We start from the raw sequence: 20,089 nt of genomic DNA, 5'->3' as shown, positions 1-20,089 counted from the left end.
TTATTTAGAATTCAAGGCACACTTAACCAGCATGGCTACCACAGCATTCTGCAGCAATACGCCATCCAAACTATTTTTGCGCTTAGTGGGACTATAATTTGTTTCTCAACGGGATAATGATCTAAAACATATTTGTTTAACACTTTTTTGGTTATTACATGATTCCATATTTGTGATTGTTGAATATAGCAAAAATAAAGAAAAACCCTTGAATGAGTATGTGTGTCCAAACTTTTGACTGGAACTTTGAGTTTGTCTCGTGCGGAACCAGGAATAATGAGCAGATGGAATATGGAGAGGGGAATTGCTATTCGCACACACATATACACACACACACACACACACACACACACACACACACACACACACACACACACACACACACACACACACACACACACACACACACACACACACACACACACACACACACACACACACACACACACACACACACACACACACACACACACACGCATCCCTTTCTACCCAATTCAACATCTCTAACAGAGGTAAAAGGCAGTACAATAGAGGACTGACCACACCCATAGTTCTACAGACAGCTGAACAGTTCCTCTTCATTCCCAGAATCCTTTCAGTAAAGTAGATCTCTCACCTCACACCCCATGGTGAAATATAACTGCCTCACCCTGTTTCAAAGAATCATGGTCTCTCTAGGTCTGATAACCCTTTCAAGATTCAATCCCAGGAATATGTGCAAGCTTAATGCTACTCGATGGCTGTTAATGAGAGCTTCAGTGAGCCACAACACCAAACACTAGTACAACCATGTGATGTGAGTGAGAGGAGTAAACTCATGGGGACAGGGGTACATTGGTATTTCAGGAAACCCCTGCCTTCCATCTATCCAGTCCATAGAGATTCCCTATATGAAGTGACACTAATGGAAAGAGCTGCCCGAGTTGCCAATAAAGAGTCATCAGCTCTGGCTTTAAAGACAGAGATTTCTTTGGAGCTACACGCTTCAAAGTATTATTCAAAAGAAAAACAACCAGTTAGAAGAGGAACTGTACTGAAGAGGAACTGGAGTTGATTTATCTACAAACCGATATAATGAGTTATTCTGCCCCAGCCATGCACAATATACCAGCTGCACAAATCCAGTAACTCTGCCTGCCGGGATCACTCAGCAAACCATTTCTAAACCAAGTGAAACAGTGAAGCGAGCCTGTAGCGTGCAGTGAACACACAGCCTGGCTGGGCTTATCAGAGCTGGGGAAAGTCATTAACATTGCAGTGAGGTCTTTACTTTGCGCTGACTTTAATGTACACAGTTCAATCAACACATTATGTGGCATTCTGATTACCAGTCTGATCTGCTGGCTGCACAGCTAGCTAATGGAAAACAGACCAGCATGCTAACTAACTGGGAAGGGGAGGGAGGCTCATCACCTTTCTGTTCACAACCACAATGGGCCCGTGTTTGCTTTAGTGCTGCACTAGGAATAAAATGTGATCGTGCCGTACACGGTCATTTGCTAAGTCTGGTCTTGTCACGATTTCCGCCGAAGTCGGTCCCTCTCCTTGTTCGGGCGGTGTTCGGTGGTCGAAGTCACCAGCCTTCTAGCCATCACTGATCCATTTTTCATTTCCCATTGGTTTTGTCTTGTCTTCCATCACACCTGGTTCCAATCCCATCAATTACATGTTGTGTATTTAACCGTCTGTTTCCCCTCATGTCCTTGTCGGAGATTGTTTGCTTGTATGTGATGTGCATGTATTATGTTGGTGTTTTTGACGGGTTTTGTACCCACTTTTGTTATTTTGTACATTTTGGTTTTCAGTATTTATTAAACAACTCTGTTTTTACCAAGTTCGTTCTCCTACGCCTGACTTCACTGCCACCAACACACACCCATTACAGGTCTGTTAGTGCTGCAGGTATCAAATCAGTATTATTTCATTTTTAATTTATTTATTAGGACCCCCATTAGCCGACGCCAGTAGCGACAGCTAGTCTTACTGGGGTCTGACACATAACGGAAAATACATTAAAGACAAAACACTTTAAAATGTACATACACTTAAACAAATGAATATGTGTGTGTGTGTGTGTGTGTGTGTGTGTGTGTGTGTGTGTGTGTGTGTGTGTGTGTGTGTGCATCAGTTACACAAAAACACAAGCATACTGTATGTACCCTCAACACATTCTACACACAAATGACACTCCCATATTCTAAGAAGACTTCACTGCAAAGGTGAGCCATTCATACTCTGATTAGTGTGCTTTGTGAGATCTCTGACGTTGGGTTCGGTGTGTATTGTGAGGACTCCAGCATTGTATTCAGTAAGTATTGTAAGGAATCTGGCCGTACCTCTGTTCAGAGTGGTGGATGGAGAGGATGACCCCAGAGTTGAGATGCTCCTGTTTCAGGGTGACCAGCACGGTGAACTCAGTCCGGCCCCTCAACTTCTGGAGAATCCGCGCAGACACATCCTCAGGGGCCTTCACCTCCCTGGACGAACCTGGGAAAGAACAAGTGGCAGTTTGATCATTAAAAAGACAATATTGTAGCAGCACTTGAGAATTCAAATACATTAGCATTATTAATTTACGCATTTCATTTCCATGTGTTTCCATTCATTAGAGGTTATCTATCATTGTTGCAGATTGGTTATCCTTGATATTATTACCTCATTGCATGTTACATACAGATGCAGGAACTTAATTTGACCAGTTTCTCCCACAGCAGGAAAATTATTCTGCAGCAACCGGAAATGTGAATTATTGTGTGGATTAAAATTAATGGACATTTTTGAAGGGGTTGATACATGTTTCGTTAGGGCAAATCAATTCTGAAAGTGGAAATTACAAACTTTGCATTTCCTGCTGTGCAGGACATTTCCTGCAACAACAGGGTGACCAGATTAAGATCCTACATCTGAGCAAAGAATGTTCATGATAGCTCAACTGTAATGCTATCTCAGATATGTCTATTATTTCTGGCATAATGTGTATTAATGACAGGGAGACCAGTGTTACTCTGTCACTGAAACTTTACAGCTTCGGAGCTGCACCTTTGGATTGCAGCTTTATCTGCCAGCCAATACAAATATGTATATATATATAACACAGAACCGCTGCGTTCTTCTTCTTATTATTATTCACTTATATTGTAAGACATGGAAGTGAAGAAGAAGAACGCAGGGGCTCTGTGTGGTGGGCACATATACATACTGTATATATGTATGTGTGTATGTATGTATCTGTGTATATATATGTATATGTATATACATATATAACACAGAGCCGCTGCGTTCTTCTTCTTCTTCACTTCCATGTCTTTCTATCGATTTGTCTCGGCTGGCAGATAAAGCTGAAACCCGAAGGTGGAGCTCTGAAGCTGCCTGTCGGAGATTGATCAGAGGTTTTGAGGAGCTGAAATAGCCAGCTGTGTTCTGCTGTAATTTCAAGAGTGGATTGTTTCTTTTGCCTGTCTGTACCAACAACTGAGGCATTGTGAATTGTTTGTGGCTTGTTTAATTTTCCTGCATCCTACTGTCTTTATGTAAAGTTTCAGTGACAGAGTAACACCGGTCTCCCTGTCATTAATACACATTATGCCAGAAATAATGGATATGTCTGAGATAGCATTACGGTTGAGCAAACATGAACATTCTTTGCTCAGATGTAGGATCTTAATCTGGTCACCCTGTTGTTGAAGGAAATTTCCTGTGAAATGCAAAATTATATATATATATATATATATATACACTGCATGACCAAGAGTATGTGGACACCTGGTTGTCAAATATCTCATTCCAAAATCCTGGGCATTAATATGGAGTTGGTCCTCCTTTGCTGCTATAACAGCCTCCACTCTTCTGGGAAGGCTTTCCACTAGATGTTGGAACATTGCTGCGGGCACTGATGTTGGGTGATTAGGCCTGGCTTGCAGTCGGCGTTCCAATTCATCCCAAATGTGTTTTTATGGGGTTGAGGTCAGAGCTCTGCACAGGCCAGTCAAGTTCTTCTACACCGATCTCAACAAACCATTTCTGTACGGACCTCGCTTTTTGCACAGGGGCATTGTCATGCTGAAACAGGTAAGGGCCTTCCCTTACCTGTATCGTCTAGAATGTCATTGTATGCTGTAGCGTTAAGATTTCCCTTCACTGGAATTAAGGGGCCTAGCCCAAACCATGAAAACAGCCCCAGACCATTATTCCTCCTCCACCAAACTTTACAGTCGGCACTAAGAATTGGGGCGGGTAGCGTTCTCCTTCACCAGATGGTGGAGTGTGATTCATCACTCCAGAGAACGTGTTTCTACTGCAACAGAATCCAATGGCGGCAAGCTTTACACCACTCCAGCAGACGCTTGGCATTGTGCATGGTGATCTGCATGGCTACCGCAGTATTCTGCAGCAAAATGCCATGGACTATCAGTTGTTTTTCAACAGGACAATGACCCAACACACCTCCAGGCTGTGTAAGGGCTATTTGACCAAGAAGGAGAGTGATGGAGTGCTGCATCAGATGACCTGGCCTCCACAATCACCCGACCTCAACCCAATTGAGTTGATTTGGGATGAGTTGGACCACAGAGTGAAGAAAAAGCAGCCTTCAAGTGCTTAGCATATGTGGGAACTCCTTCAAGACTGTTGGAAAAGCATTCCAGGTGAAGTTGGTTGAGAGAATGCCAAGAGTGTGCAAAGCTGTCATGAAGACAAGGGTAGCTACGCTGAAGAATCTAAATCTAAAATCAATTTTGATTTGTTTAACAATTTTTTGGTTACTACATGATTCCATGTGTTATTTCATAGTTTTGATGTCTGCACTATTTTCTGACAATGTAGAAATGAGTAAAAATAAACCCTTGAATGAGTAAGTGTGTCCAAACTTTTGACTGGTACTGTATATATACAGTATATTACATATTATTTTCAGATCTCTGTGTAGCCTAGCTAGTCTTCGGTAGCTAGTCTTCAGTTCTCCAGTCCCACCAGTGTGCCACCCTCTCCCCTGACTCTCCCCAAACGTCTATGCTACTTTAATGGAAGCATCAATAAATGATGACATTTCTCAGAAGCGATCACATCAAAGGGTTCACTCCTGCCAGGGGACGCATGCAGGATGGCATTCTTTAGCACTACGGGAAGCTAAGCTAGCATCACTGCCTCTCCTCAGCGCATAAACATTTAACTTCCAGCTGGTGGGAGTAGACAATTAACACAATGCAATCTGCAAACACTACCAAGGCCACGATGAAGCCTGGCACTGTGCAGGGAGAGCATGTAGAGTAGTCGACGATGCGTGTGATAGGAGACAAGCACGTTATACAGTCTTCAGGGAACGAGTGTAACGTGTGCTGCTAGCATTAGCATCTGTCGGATGCTGGCGAGGCTACTCCATGGGGAGGCCATGTTTTGAGTCGTTTCTGTCAACAACAAAAAAGGTTGTCTGGTTTTTAGGTCCACTAGACAGATGCAACGCTAGACTGCGTCCTCTCACCACAGCTGGTGTCATTAAAGTGTCATTGGCTGAGGTGGGACAGATGCAACGGTGACATGTACCAGATTAGTCTGCCCAGCAGTAACCTGATGGTAGCAAAAGAAAGCTTCTGAATGAATAATTAAATCTAAGTGGCCACTCTTCATAATAATGTAGGACATTGGGGGAAATTATTAATGCTTTGAGGTGTCTTAGTGGACTACCTCATTGAATCGTAATTACAGATCAAATAGGGTGACGCATAATGGTTTAGTGACTTTTCCCTACAACAGAAATACAATGAGCCATTTGTCAGACTTGAAAAACAAAACTGAACCCAAGCAAAAGGCTCTGGCCCGCAGATGGTACAGTGCTGTGCTTGTCAGTCACGTGCCAGACATCAGCATGGCGGGTGTGACAGACCAAGAAAAGGGTACCACACTGATATCTCAATCCCAGGCACAATGGAGGGGCAGAATGAAGGTGAGGTTGGGGACAGTTTGGGCCGAGGGGCCGAGGGACTGAGCCCGGGGTTCCACAGCAAGCCAACAGCCTATGATCTGGTGGTAACCTCTCCTCTTCAGAACACATCCTGCTTCCCCATGGGGGGTAGGGAGTGTCAAATGGGGGGAGGGACTGGTTGGGAGGATGGGGTAGGGTGTGGCTTTAGGGAGCTAGATGGACCCCTCTCTCAGACTTACTGATGAGCACGGCTGTGTTTGGAGACGCCCGCATCAAAAGCATAGAGATAGGACCTCTGCGTCGGTACTGCTCACTCAGGGCATAAGATTAGCCCCAGACAGTACCATACCAGTAACCCTCCCAAAACCCCTCCACATGAAAGAGGAGTGGATGAAAGGGCCAGATTCCCCCGCTCTCTGCCAAATCAATACCCTAGGCCCCATCCCCATGCACTGCACTGCATGGCAGGAGCCATCAGAAGCCATCAGTCGATTAGGTATTGGCAGGCGCCTGCATGGGGCGACCACCTGCTTTTAATGACCACTCTAACATGGGCAAAACAGACATTAAGTAGCCTGGAAAGGAACATCCATGTCATACCTTATCTCACATCGGCATCGCTTTCAATGCTATCATTGAACTAATGGACACAGATTAATTAAGGGGGAAAAACACTCATTTTCAGGCATCAAGAAATGCATTGACAAAGTGAGAAGTACAAAGCATCAGGCTCAGAGAGGGTTCCTGGAAAGCAGAGCTTTGTGGTAGCCTAGCCAGCACACTAATCTCATCTGCAGAATGTATAAAGCTTTAATGGTTTCACACCAGGTGATTGACTCTAATTTGTAACTGAGTAATGCTACTTTTTTCTAAGTCTGAACTCCAAGTGTGTGCACAACGGTGAATGCTCCCCTCCAATTGTATAAGAAATATTATTATTATGAGGCTAATCAAATCCCATTTTATTCGTCACATACTTCGTAAACAACAAGTGTCTACTTACTTTACGTGCCCTTCCCAAAAATGCAGAGAGAAAAATGTAAATATAATAGAAAGATAATAACACAAGGAATAAATACACAATGACTAATGATAATTTAGCTATATACACAGGGAACCTGTACTGAGTCGATCTCCGATCTACAGTGGTGCGTGAGGTTGATACGTACATATAGGTAGGGGTAAAGTGACTAGGCAACAGGACAGATAGTAAACAGTAGCAGCAGCATATGTGATGAGTCAAAAGAGTTAGTGCAAAAAGGGTCAATGCAGATAGTCTGGGTAGCTATTTGGTTAACTATTTAGAAACGCATGGGGGTAATGCCAATTTAATCAATGGTTCATAGGTTTACCATTTGGAACAGGTGCCTTTAGAGCTCCAAACCTGGCCTAGCTATCACACAATCCTTTCACACTACTTCCATATCTTCCAGTATTTTCAGAATTAACTCCTTAAGTGTACACTGTACAGGGATGTAAACAGCCTCTCAAGGACAAGATTCATTCACTGGGTAACATCTATAGATTACATAGATAATATAGATATTTACTTTTTCATCATTCCGTAAGAGTTGCGCGGGCCCTAATTTACAATGATGAAGATGCCTGACTTGACCCAGAACAGAGTCCAACAATAATAGCAAGTTAAAGATCACAGCTAGGGATGGACGATATATCGGTCAGCATATCGGAATCGGACGATATTAGCTAAAAATGCCGGCATCGGCCCGATGTCTAATTTAACACTGATGTGCAAAACTGTCAAAGCTGACGTGCATACCTATATAACGTAGGTAGATGACGTGCATACCTATACAACGTAGGTAGATGACGTGCATACCTATATAACAGCCATGTCAACAAACAGGTCACTGACCATCTCGAATCCCACCGTACCTTCTCCGCTGTGCAATCTGGTTTCCGAGCCAGGCACGGGTGCACCTCAGCCACGCTCAAGGTACTAAACGATATCATAACCGCCATCGATAAAAGACAGTACTGTGCAGCCGTCTTCATCGACCTTGCCAAGGCTTTCGACTCTGTCAATCACCACATTCTTATCGGCAGACTCAGTAGCCTCGGTTTTTCTGATGACTGCCTTGCCTGGTTCACCAACTACTTTGCAGACAGAGTTCAGTGTGTCAAATCGGAGGGCATGCTGTCCGGTCCTCTGGCAGTCTCTATGGGGGTACCACATGGTTCAATTCTCGGGCCGACTCTTTTCGCTGTATATATCAATGATGTTGCTCTTGCTGCGGGCGATTCCCTGATCCACCTCTACGCAGACGACACCATTCTGTATACTTCCGGCCCGTCCTTTGACACTGTGCTATCTAACCTCCAAACAAGCTTCAATGCCATACAACACTCCTTCCGTGGCCTCCAACTGCTCTTAAACGCTAGTAAAACCAAATGCATGCTTTTCAACCGTTCGCTGCCTACACCTGCATGCCCGACTAGCATCACCACCCTGGATGGTTCCGACCTTGAATATGTGGACATCTATAACTACCTAGGTGTCTGGCTAGACTGTAAACTCTCCTTCCAGACTCATATCAAACATCTCCAATCGAAAATCAAATCTAGAGTCGGCTTTGTATTCCGCAACAAAGCCTCCTTCACTCACGCCGCCAAACTTACCCTAGTAAAACTGACTATCCTACCGATCCTCGACTTCGGCGATGTTATCTACAAAATAGTTTCCAACACTCTACTCAGCAAACTGGATGCAGTTTATCACAGTGCCATCTGTTTTGTCACTAAAGCACCTTACACCACCCACCACTGCGACCTGTATGCTCTAGTCGGCTGGCCCTCGCTACATATTCGTCGCCAGACCCACTGGCTCCAGGTCATCTACAAGTCCATGCTAGGTAAAGCTCCGCCTTATCTCAGTTCACTGCACGCGCTCCAGCAGGTGTATGTCACTGATCATCCCTAAAGCCAACACCTCATTTGGCCGCCTTTCGTTCCAGTTCTCTGCTGCCTGTGACTGGAACGAATTGCAAAAATTGCTGAAGTTGGAGACTTTTATCTCCCTCACCAACTTCAAACATCAACTACCTGAGCAGCTAACCGATCGCTGCAGCTGTACATAGTCTATCGCTAAATAGCCCACCCATTTTTACCTCATCCCCATACTGTTTTTATTTATTTACTTTTCTGCTCTTTTGCACACCTATATCTCTGCCTGTACATGACCATCTGATCTTTTATCACTCCAGTGTTAATCTGCAAAATTGTAATTATTCGCCTACCTCCTCATGCCTTTTGCACACAATGTATATAGACTCTTTTTTTTCTTTTTTCTACTGTGTTATTGACTTGTTAATTGTTTACTCCATGTGTAACTCTGTGTTGTCTGTTCACACTGCTATGCTTTATCTTGGCCAGGTCACAGCTGCAAATGAGAACTTGTTCTCAACTAGCTTACCTGGTTAAATAAAGGTGAAATAAAAAAAAATGAAAAAAATAACGTAGGTAGATGACGTGCATACCTATATAACGTAGGTAGATGACGTGCATACCTATATAACGTAGGTAGATGACGTGCATACCTATATAACGTAGGTAGATGACGTGCATACCTATATAATGTAGGTAGATGACGTAATGATGCCACTAAAAATACAGTGCTACACAGAACAAAAGCAGAAAAATACTAAGCGCACACTTCCAACAACTAAACAAGTTCAAGTTCAGCAGTCATTTGAAAGAGTAAGAACATTTCAGCGAGACAACTCAAAGGTAAAATCCATTAACGGCAAGATAATGGCATTCATTGCCCTTGACAATCAACTGTCCTCTGTCGTGGATGATGTTGGCTTTCACCGACTGGTTGAGCCCCGGTACACACTATTTTTCAGATGTTGCCCTACCAGAGTTACACAGTATTGTTGAAATGTACATCTATGAGGCACTTGCTATGGGTGTTAGTGCTATTAGCTTCACGACTGACATTTTGAACAGCGATGTCCGCCCCATGAGCATGCTGAGTCTGGCAGCACAGTGGGTGGACGAGGATTTCGTACTGAGGAAAGACGTATTGCATGCTCAGGAATGTGCTGGTTCTCATACCGCTGCTACCATTTCAATGGCCATTGAGAACATGTTAGAAACTTGGCGTGGAAACATGAACACACTCCTAGCGCCATTCGAACAACTGACTCAAGAAATAAGTTAATCAACTGCAACTGTAGCAGATGTGATACCCTCTGTCATGGTATTGAAACGCCTGCTCAACAAAACTGCTGACAGAGACCGTGGGTTTAAAACTTACAAAAGTACTCGAGGTTGTGAACAAGCAATTTGGTGACATTCTCTCTGAGCCTCTTTACTGTGTCGCCACCATGCTTAATACTAGGTACGAGGACCACTACTTCGATGCAGACAAGAAACAGGTTTACGAGAAATGTTACATACACAGCTGGAAAAGATGAAAATGGACACAGTGACTGTGCTCACCGAGGAAGAGAGGCCACGGTTGAAACTTCACTGCTTGACATGTATGATGAAATCCTGGTTAAGAATTAAATGACTGAACAAATGAACAACCAAACAGCACAGCAAGTAAGTGAAAGAAGTAGGTTTTGATTATGCTTTACTGGTAATGGGGACATACGTGAACGCCAACAAAATAACATTTTGGTCAGTGGTGTGTGTGTAACCTTTAACTAGGCAAGTCAGTTAAGAACAAATTCTTATTTACAATGACGGCCTCCCCCGGGCCAAACACGGACGATGCTGGGCCAATTGTGCGCCGCCCTATGGGACTCCCAATCACGGCCGGATGTGATACAACGAGGATTCGAACCAGAGATTGTAGTGATGCTTCTTGCACTGAGATGCAGTGCCGTAGACCACTGTGTCCATGTGTGTATTAACTATTTAATTGTACTAGAATGCTTAAAAAGATGCTAAATGTTAAATATCGGTAATATTGGATATCGGTATCGGCCAAAAATGTCAAATCGGTGCATCCCTAATCACAGCGACGTTTTGATCTAAATAATGAGGATAGTGTTAACTTTATCAAGTGGACTACTGGAACAAAATAGCACTGGCCACATATTTAAAACAACTCCTCTCTAACATTTCACAAATATACAATCTCTTCAGCTCTCAAAATTTAACCATGCATAAAATATGGTTAGCACAGAATGACCAAGTGGGACCAGTCAGTCCAAACATCTAAAAATCCCCAAACAAAGAGAACAAATAAGGAAATATACCACAGATAAAGATATAGCAGATAAATACATTCCTGCCTCACTCAACATTGCGTAACACCGCCAGTTAGAAAATGACATAGAATTTTCCCCAAACACCCTTTGTTTTAAACATTGGAGGTGAGGCTGAGGTATCTGCGTGGGAGGGTTGGATCCGAGAATGTCTCTTTTGGGACATAACAGTAATGATAAACTCAACAGCAACTCCAAACCCTCCATTACCCCCCTTTGGCTAGCAAGCTTCTAACTGAATAATCCAATACCAGCGCCGGCTCAGACAATCTGCATTCGGAAGATGGTCTATCCCTCTACTGTGTGTCCGCTCTACTGGAACAAACACTAAACTGAGCCAAGGGCACCTCCAGGACTGCTGGGGCAGCACTGTCTCCAAAACTCTCTGATCGACTCTGCACTGCCGTCAGTCCGCCAGCCACTGACTGTCTGACATTCAGAGTCTTTGAGCTGGTGTCAGCCAGCCACCAGTCCTTTATCTATGTAAATGTATGGTGTATGGTGGCCCAGAGGTGACAGAAATAACCCCCAACCACCATCAGCACTTCTGGAACAAAGGATCAGGTTGGCTTGACAGGGCTAAAAACACCTTGATTTGTGGGCCAAGTTACTGTCACAAGTCCTTCCACATAGAAACAGTCAGATGCGAATGCTGTGTTTCTGCCGGAATAGCTTTAGTAGCTGTCTGTAGCCCCAGAGGTTAGCCTATTAGATGCCTCCTGTTTGGTTGGTAGACACACACACACACACAGAGAGACAAAGACACACACAGGGAGTGCTGCTCTATAATAAATGAGTCTCTTCCATCCCACAAGAACTAATGACTCTCTGACACAGCTCTGGCTGGCTGGTGACACAAGAGCATCACACGGCACGCAGGGCTCTGGGTTCACGCGCATGCAGCATTGTGGATAGGACATCGCTCGCTGACCGCTTACTGTCGTGACCATGGCAGGCTGCTTTTCCAGCATCAGTTACTGTAGTAAGACTGTGTCCAATAGGAGTTCAGTGCTGTTTGTGGGTGTGCTTCGTATGTACCACAGAGGGATCTACTCGGAACCCTATTTTAATCATGAAGATGTCTTGTTTGCAACCAAAACATAGAATGAACAAAGTTCCTTCTGCAGGGTGCCACCTGCCCCAATTAGGTGCGACTGATATAGCCAGGGGCATTCCTTCCTCCAGCTTTACCATACCAGTCCCTGAGGCATGCCTCTCTATCTGAACTGCGCTTTGCTGTACTGCTGACATATACCTTCAAAGACGATCCGCTGCAGGGGGGGGTCGTTCTAAAATGCAATCCCATCCCCCCTCTCTCTCTCTCACAAACACACGTGCATGCAAGCTAGCACACACACATTCCCTATCTTCTTCCCCTCCTTTACCACCTCCAGAATCCTCTCTTCTCCTCGCCTTCGCCCACCTCCTAGAGATACCAGCCATCCCCATGGGCAGGCAAGCAGAGAAACAGGCAGCCACAGCCCTGTATACATTCAGATTGGTTTCTAATGAGCGTAGGAATGACCCCATGCAGCCATGTTAGCCGAGCCAAAGCCACACATCTGGATTACAGTCTATCAGCCCCAATCAGACAGACAGCTCTATATCCAGTGAATACACTACAGAGGCCAGAAGGTTTGGCTGCTGCTCCGCACCGCGCCTCCACCCAGCATCACTTACTTAACAGAGACATCCTAAATGAATGATGTCAGCAGGCAGAAGCAGCCATAAATAACGCAGCGCTTTCCTTTCTGCTGGGTGGGTAATTGAATGTGCTTAAACTCTGCTCAAAGGTAATCCAGAGAAATAAGGGCTGTATTGACAGAGGCACACTGAAGAATGTACGGGGGAGTCTGAGTCATGTTTCCATTTTGTGACACCAATGGCGAACTGAAGGAGAGAGGGTGGCATAGTAGAGGATGGGACGTTACAAAGAGAAGGGGCTCTAGCTGCAGACATTGATGCACTATGCATAAATGTGCTGGCAGGGTCATGGTTAGAAGGGATACAGCTTTTGTCAAATTAACCCTTTTCCTAACCTTAACCTAATTCTCCTAACCTGCTATGTTAATTCTCCTAACATGATGAATACGTTATCCTAACCTGCTACGAAAAGTCAAATCTGATGTGAATTTGACAAAAGCTGGATCTATTTTAGCCATGACCTGCTGGGCAGGGCTACAGAGCAGTAGATTTAAATGAGAGGATAGACATGAGGTATGTGTAGTAGAAGGATTTGGAAATGAGGTATTCCTATAACATCAATGTTCATCCTTTTAATATTGGATGATATGCTATAAGATGCCAAATGTTCCTTTTGAAGGCATAACTCCACATTTGGTAGACATAGATGCATAGAGCTGTTTATCTGTTCATGTGTACGATATTCTTCTCCAGAGAACTTTACCATGGAAACACCTATGGGTGAATCCATTTGAATTCAATCATTTTTTTGACAGCATTCCTTTTGATTTAAGGAATTCTTTCCATGTATGTTTGCACATGGTAGAAGTGGTCAGAAAGGGACCTTTTGGAGCCGAATGCCAAATCATTCAGAAGATAAAGGTGTTCAATGTTGACCCATTATGCATTCCCCACCATCCATGTTTTTGCCACTGGAAAATATAAACGGCTGAGTTCGATGTCATTTTTTAAAAAAGTGTTGCCAAACGATTTGATTGTTTCTTGAAAAAAAAATAGTTTTTTTATAAAAGTAAACATTTAATGTCAATTATCTAAAAACGCGTAACCGCGTACATTTTTTGCTGTTGTAGCTTCGACCCTATTTCACATCATCAGAGGTTTCTGTGTTGTGCCCACCATCAGCTGAGACACAACATGCTCTTGAACACAGGTTGGGTGTCATTTCAATCATAGAAACATATTTCACCTATCCCTTCAGACTACTGCAATTTAGCTGGTAAACCATTGAAATGTAAATTTGACTGAAATTGTACTGTAACTTCTAATTACGACCACAAATATGACAGCAAATGATCTATTGGGGGATTGACAGTATAATTTAAAACAACAGATATTCCCATTCAAGTCAACATTTTCTGACGTGTGGATCTACAATCATCTTTGTGGTACCACTTGGAAGTTGACATTTCAAATGTATTCCCATTTTAGTACATTTATCAGCCAAAACATGACACCCACCCTGTACTGAAGAACATGTTTTGTCTCAAACGGGGGTGGACACAACACAAACACCTTAGATGATGTAAAACAGGGGCTAAGCTACAACATATGTGAATATGACAACAATGGGAGTTTGTGCGTTTTTAGATCATTAGCAACAACACCCCGGGTGGGTCAAAAAATGGGTCAAATTTGTGTACCTTTACATCTTAACTGCTTTGGCATTCAGGTCCAAAAAGTCACTTTCTTAGCACTTCTACAATGGCCAAATGGGTATGGAAGGTTTTGTTCGAAACAAAATAGGTGCTGTCAAAAAGTGATTGAATTCAAATGGATTTACCCTCATTTAAAATGATGTATTATTTAGTGCTATTTTAAAAGGTGCGAGGGCAGAGCAGTAAAACCTACAACTAGAGCGCGACACCAGCAGAACTCCTGTGACAAACGGCATTTCTCTGTCCAATACACCACCACTTTGCCAGTCAGATGATCAAGACTAGCATGTTAAGACAGGACAAACGTGGAGATTGCTTCTAGTGATATTCTTACTAATGGCTCCTATCTCTGACAAACTAATACAGGTTCAGACTAGACAACCCATAATCAAATCAAATATAATCAAATATACTTCAGACACCGGGGGATCATTGAAGGACCAGTCTGACTAGGGTCCATAGAGTCGTCGTCCACGCTCCATACATCTCCACAAGCCCGGGGTGTTGTTGCTGACTAATCTCATTATGCCGTCTTTCCATCATTATTTGCATGTCTGTGTCTGCCCGGATCTGTGTCACCCCCCACCCCTCTCTATTATGGGAACCATTGCCTTTGTTATGGGCAGGTGGCATCCTGGGCCCGACTCAAAGAGAAAATGACAACACAATGCTACTGTATGTCAAAAGAGATGGTTGTGCAAACAGGTTGTATTGTGCAGAAGATGCATAAATTGAATGGTTTCATTTTTTTGTGAGAGCTTCTAAGAGCATCAACGCCCATTTACCATTAGTCAATCTAATATTATATAGTACAAAACAAGTGTTTCCCCTTACCATGTTTGATGAGTTTGGACTTCATTCTTATGAAGAAAAAACTGCAAACAATCATTGTTGCCCTGTCTCCTTCAGCCCAACGCAGCATATAGGATGTCTTTATGGCAGCATCTTACCTTGAAAGTGGAACGCCCGAGACTCGCTGTGAAAGCCCTGGACTTGAGTAACTCCATCAAAACCCTCTCCAAGCGTCAATTCATCGAACACGTTGATACGTAGAGCAGGATCAACCCCGAAACCTAAAACTTATTGATAGAAAAACAAACACAATAGGCTACGCATGAAGGACAAAATTCATGGCATATTCCGTGACCTGTCCTGAAAGGTTATTGATGCTGGGTAGATGCGCATCTAAGTGTTCAGAAATATATCTGACATTTACAACTGCAATTTTTAATAATAGCTGAAAGTGGATAGGAGAAATAGTAAATTACACGACAATGACAACCCAGTTAGATGATAGCCTACAATCATGTATGTTGTAAAGTGGGTGTCTCAAGTCGTTGACATTAATTAGCTACGAGACATTATGATCAATGGCAAATGTGTGTCCTACCTGAGGTGACGCAGAATAAACCGAGGACAAGAAATAGTTTTAATCCCATTGTGAATCAAAATTAGTCCATGTTTTGTCCACTTCCAAGAGGCAGTACTGTTCAATCCAACGATGTCACAACAGCTCAGTAGCCTTTTACAAATCCCACATTTGTGATAACCGGATCACCAAGAGATATTATTCCATTCAGTGCGAGCTACCTTATACATGTTATATGTTATACTACTGGCATCGGTCAGTCGGCGACACAGGTGGGTAGGCAATAGAGGTTGTAACAAAGCAATCTTCCCAGTCCCTGAAACGCTCCTCTGTTCAGCAGTCTGCACGAGTGCGACAGAGGAGAGGAGAGGAGAGAGACGGTACCCGCTTTCAGGGTGTGAAGGAAAGCAGAACGAAGCGAATGGATCAATAAACCCCCTTGTGGTCTTGGTTGAAAATGCCTTGATAATCCCAAACGCGCACTGAAATACTGTAGTCGTTATTCACAGTATACAAAACATTAACAAGAACACCAAACAAACACTGTATAGCCTCAACACGTAGTTAAATCTATCATTTTTATATCATGGATGGTTGGTCCTTGTATCTAATGTACTATGACTTTGATTGTGGTTACATTTCTCCAGCCCTATACCTCAGTTTTTACCAAACAAAGTGGTGTGCTGTCGCATTGTTATGGTTTCAACTGCGGATAGACCCTTTAATGACATGGATACTTGTTGTGTGTGTTGATTCCTCCATCAATCCACTCAAACCTTATTTTCCCAAGTTACTGTAGTTTCTCGCATGTGATCCATCATCGTGTGGAGAAGTGGAATGCTCGGCTCTGACAGGAATCTGTTGTTCATTTTCATAGACCACCACAGATGCTTTGTGCTCCACAAATGTGTTGATACCACTTAGCTCTTTCTCCTCCATGGGAGCAATCGCAATATGAAACACTTAGTATACAGAGAGCTGTGCCAGTAAATACAGTGCCTTGCAAAAGTATTCAGACTCTGGATGTCTTCACATTTTATTGTGTTACAAAGTGGGATTAAATGGATTTAATTGTCATTTGTTTCTTAACAATAGACACAACGTACTCTAATGTGAAAGTGGAATATGTTTTCCATGAAAAATAAAAGCTGGAGAGAAAAAAACATAGTAAATGTATAAGTATTCAGCCCCTTTGTTTTGGAAATAGTACATTAGTTCAGGAGTACATTTTGGCTTAACAAATGACATAAGAAGTTACATGGACTCACTCTGTGTGAAACAATAGGGGTTGACATTATTTTTAAATTAATAACCCTTCCTCTGTCCCCCGTGTATACTACATCTGTAAGATCCCTCAGTCATCAAGTATTGAATTTCAAGCACAGATTCAAACAGCCTCATAAAAAAAGGTTAGTAATTGGTAGATGGGTAACAATAACAAATCAGACATTAAATATCTATTTAAACGTGGTCTAGTTAATAATTATGCCGTGCGTTATGTATTAAACCACCCAGAAGCCTCAAAGATACAGTCATGCTTCTGAACTGAGCTGCAGGAGAGGAAGGAAACTGGTCAGTGATGTTACCAAGTTTATTGGCTGTGATGAGATAGAACTGTGGATAGCTCAGCAACAATGTATTGACTCCACTATAATGACCTAAATGACAGTGAAAAGAAGAACACAAATATACAAAATATTCCAAAACATGCATCTTGTATGCAACAAGGCACTAAAGTAGTACTGCAAAAAAACATAACAAAGAAATACATTTTTTTGACCTAAATGTAAAAGCTCTATGTTTGTGGTAAATCCAAGACATGGAGGTGGCAGCATCATCGTATGAGTAGGCTTGACAAATACTGGGGAGATTTTCAGGATAAACATTTATTGTCTTCCACTTTGACATTAGTGCAGTTTGAGTAGATTGTTGACAGAAATGTTTCAATTAAATTCCGTTTAATCCAACTTTCTAACACAATAACGTGAAAGAAATCCAAGGGGGCTGAATAATTTTGCAAGGCACTGTATGTTAATTCTCCCCAAATCTGGATAAACACTGTTTTGAGTTGCAAAAAATCAGAATAAACCGGATGGACATTAATAAAATACTTTTTTCAACAGACAGTTCTGATTCTTAAGCAATCTCAACTGCAAGACGGTTTGGCCAAACGTCGGATCTCAGTGAAAATCTCTTGGATTACTGTGTGTCTAGCTGGGCTGACTGGAACAGGACAGTCACAGGATAGTGTTGCTATCCAAGAGCCAGAAGATTCTATTCTGGGGACATTCCCAAAACCAATCCCAGATCTTCCCACATGAAAATATACTACTATGGTTAAATACTACAGTATTAATACATGTATATAATATATTCACTGTAATGTTTTTGCGTACGTCTGTAGTATTCTATGGTATTTCATTTATTGCTTTTGCAGACTTTAATGTAGTCTTTTTGCATTTTTGACTGTAGTATACTGTAAATCAAATCAAAGTTTATTGTTTGCTTACACAGATTTGCAGATGTAGCAAAATGCTTGTGTTTCATGACAACAGCCCCAGACCAATATTTCTCCACCAAACTTTACAGTTGGCACTATGCATTGGGGCAGGTAGCATTCTCCTGGCATCTACCAAACCCAGATTCATCCGATGGACTGCCAAAGGACACATTTCCACCACAGGAGGTTGGTGACACCTTAATTAGGGAGGACGGGATCTTAGTAATGGCTGCAATGGAAAAATGGAATGGTATCCAACTCATCAAAAGCATGGTTTTCATGTGTTTGATACCATTCCATTCACTCCATTCCAGTCATTATACAAGCTGTCATCCCCTCAGCGGCCTCCTGTGTTTTCCACTGCTCCAATGGCGGCGAGCATTACACCACTCCAGCCGACGCTTGGCATTGTGTATGGGGATCTTAAGCTTGTGTGCGTCTGCTCGGCCATGGAAACCCATTTCTTGAAGCTCCTGATGAACAGTTATTGTGCTGATGTTGCTTCCAGAGGCAGTTTGAAACTTGGCATTGAGTGTTGCAACCGAGGACAGACTATTTTTTACATGCTTCAGCACTCGGCGGTCCAGTTCTGTGAGCTTGTGTGGCCTACCACTTTTGCGGCTGATCCATTGTTGTTCCTAGACGTTTCCACTTCACGATAACAGCACTTACAGTTGACCGGGGCAGCTCTAGCAGGGCAAAATTTGACAAACTAACTTGTTGGAAAGGTGGCATCCTATGACGGTGCCATGTTGAAAGTCGCTGAGCTCTTCAGTAAGGCCATTCTACTGCCAATGTTTGTCTATGGAGATTGCATGGCTGTGCCCGATTTTATTCACCTATCACCTTTATACACCTGGCTGAAACAGCCAAATCCACATGCTTCTGCATATATATACACTATCGTTCAAAAGTTTGGGGTCACCTAAAAATGTCCTTGTGTTTAAAAGAAAAGCAAATTGTTTGTCCATTAAAATAACATCAAATTGATCAGAAATACAATGTTAATGTTGTAAATGACTATTGTTGCTGGAAACGGCTGGTTTTTAATGGAATATCACATAGGTGTACAGAGGCCCATTATCAGCAACCATCACTCCAGTGTTCCAATAGCACGTTGTGTTAGCTAATCCAAGTTTATAATTTTAAAAGGCTAATTTATCATTAGAAAACTTTTTTGCAATTATGTTAGCACAGCTGAAAATCATTATTTTGAATAAAGAAGCAATTAAACTGGCCTTCTTTAGACTAGTTGAGTATCTGGAGCATCAGCATTTGTGGGTTCGATTACAGGCTCAAAATGGGCAGAAACAAATAACCTTTTTCTGAAACTCGTCAGTCTATTCCGGTTCTGAGAAATGAAGGCTATTCCATGCGAGAAATTGCCAAGAAACTGAAGATCTCGTACAACGTTGTGTACTACTTCCTTCACAGAACAGCGAAGACTGTCTCTAACCAGAATAGAAAGAGTGGGAGGCCCCAGTGCACAACTGAGCAAGAGGACAAGTACATTAGAGTTAGAGAAAAAGACGCCTCACAAGTGCTCAACTGGCAGCTTCATTAAATAGTACCCACAAAACACCAGTCTCAACATCAACAGTGAAGAGGCGATTCCGGGATACTGGCCTTCTAGGCAGAGTTGCAAAGAAAAAGTGAAAAAGTGTCCAATAAAAGGAAAGATTGACAAAAGAACACCCACACTGG

General features: G+C 42.7%; 1 protein-coding gene across 1 annotated transcript in view; it reads right to left on the bottom strand.

Moving 5' to 3' along the window:
* Nucleotides 1-16,272, bottom strand: part of LOC118396540 (protein kinase C-binding protein NELL2-like) — a 97,160-nt gene extending 80,888 nt beyond the window's left edge. Inside the window, exons 1-3 of the mRNA XM_052465635.1 lie at nucleotides 15,907-16,272; nucleotides 15,467-15,595; nucleotides 2,337-2,487 (exon numbers count right to left, since the gene is read on the bottom strand). Coding sequence (XP_052321595.1) covers nucleotides 2,337-2,487; nucleotides 15,467-15,595; nucleotides 15,907-15,955 — 329 coding nt within the window. The 5' untranslated portion in view covers nucleotides 15,956-16,272. The remainder of the gene's footprint in view (nucleotides 1-2,336; nucleotides 2,488-15,466; nucleotides 15,596-15,906) is intronic.
* Nucleotides 16,273-20,089: the final 3,817 nt, after the last annotated feature.

The sequence above is a fragment of the Oncorhynchus keta genome, chromosome 17 (genome assembly GCF_023373465.1).
Source record: "Oncorhynchus keta strain PuntledgeMale-10-30-2019 chromosome 17, Oket_V2, whole genome shotgun sequence".
In the NCBI taxonomy this organism is placed as follows: domain Eukaryota; kingdom Metazoa; phylum Chordata; class Actinopteri; order Salmoniformes; family Salmonidae; genus Oncorhynchus; species Oncorhynchus keta.
This window is presented reverse-complemented; position numbering and strand designations above follow the sequence as displayed.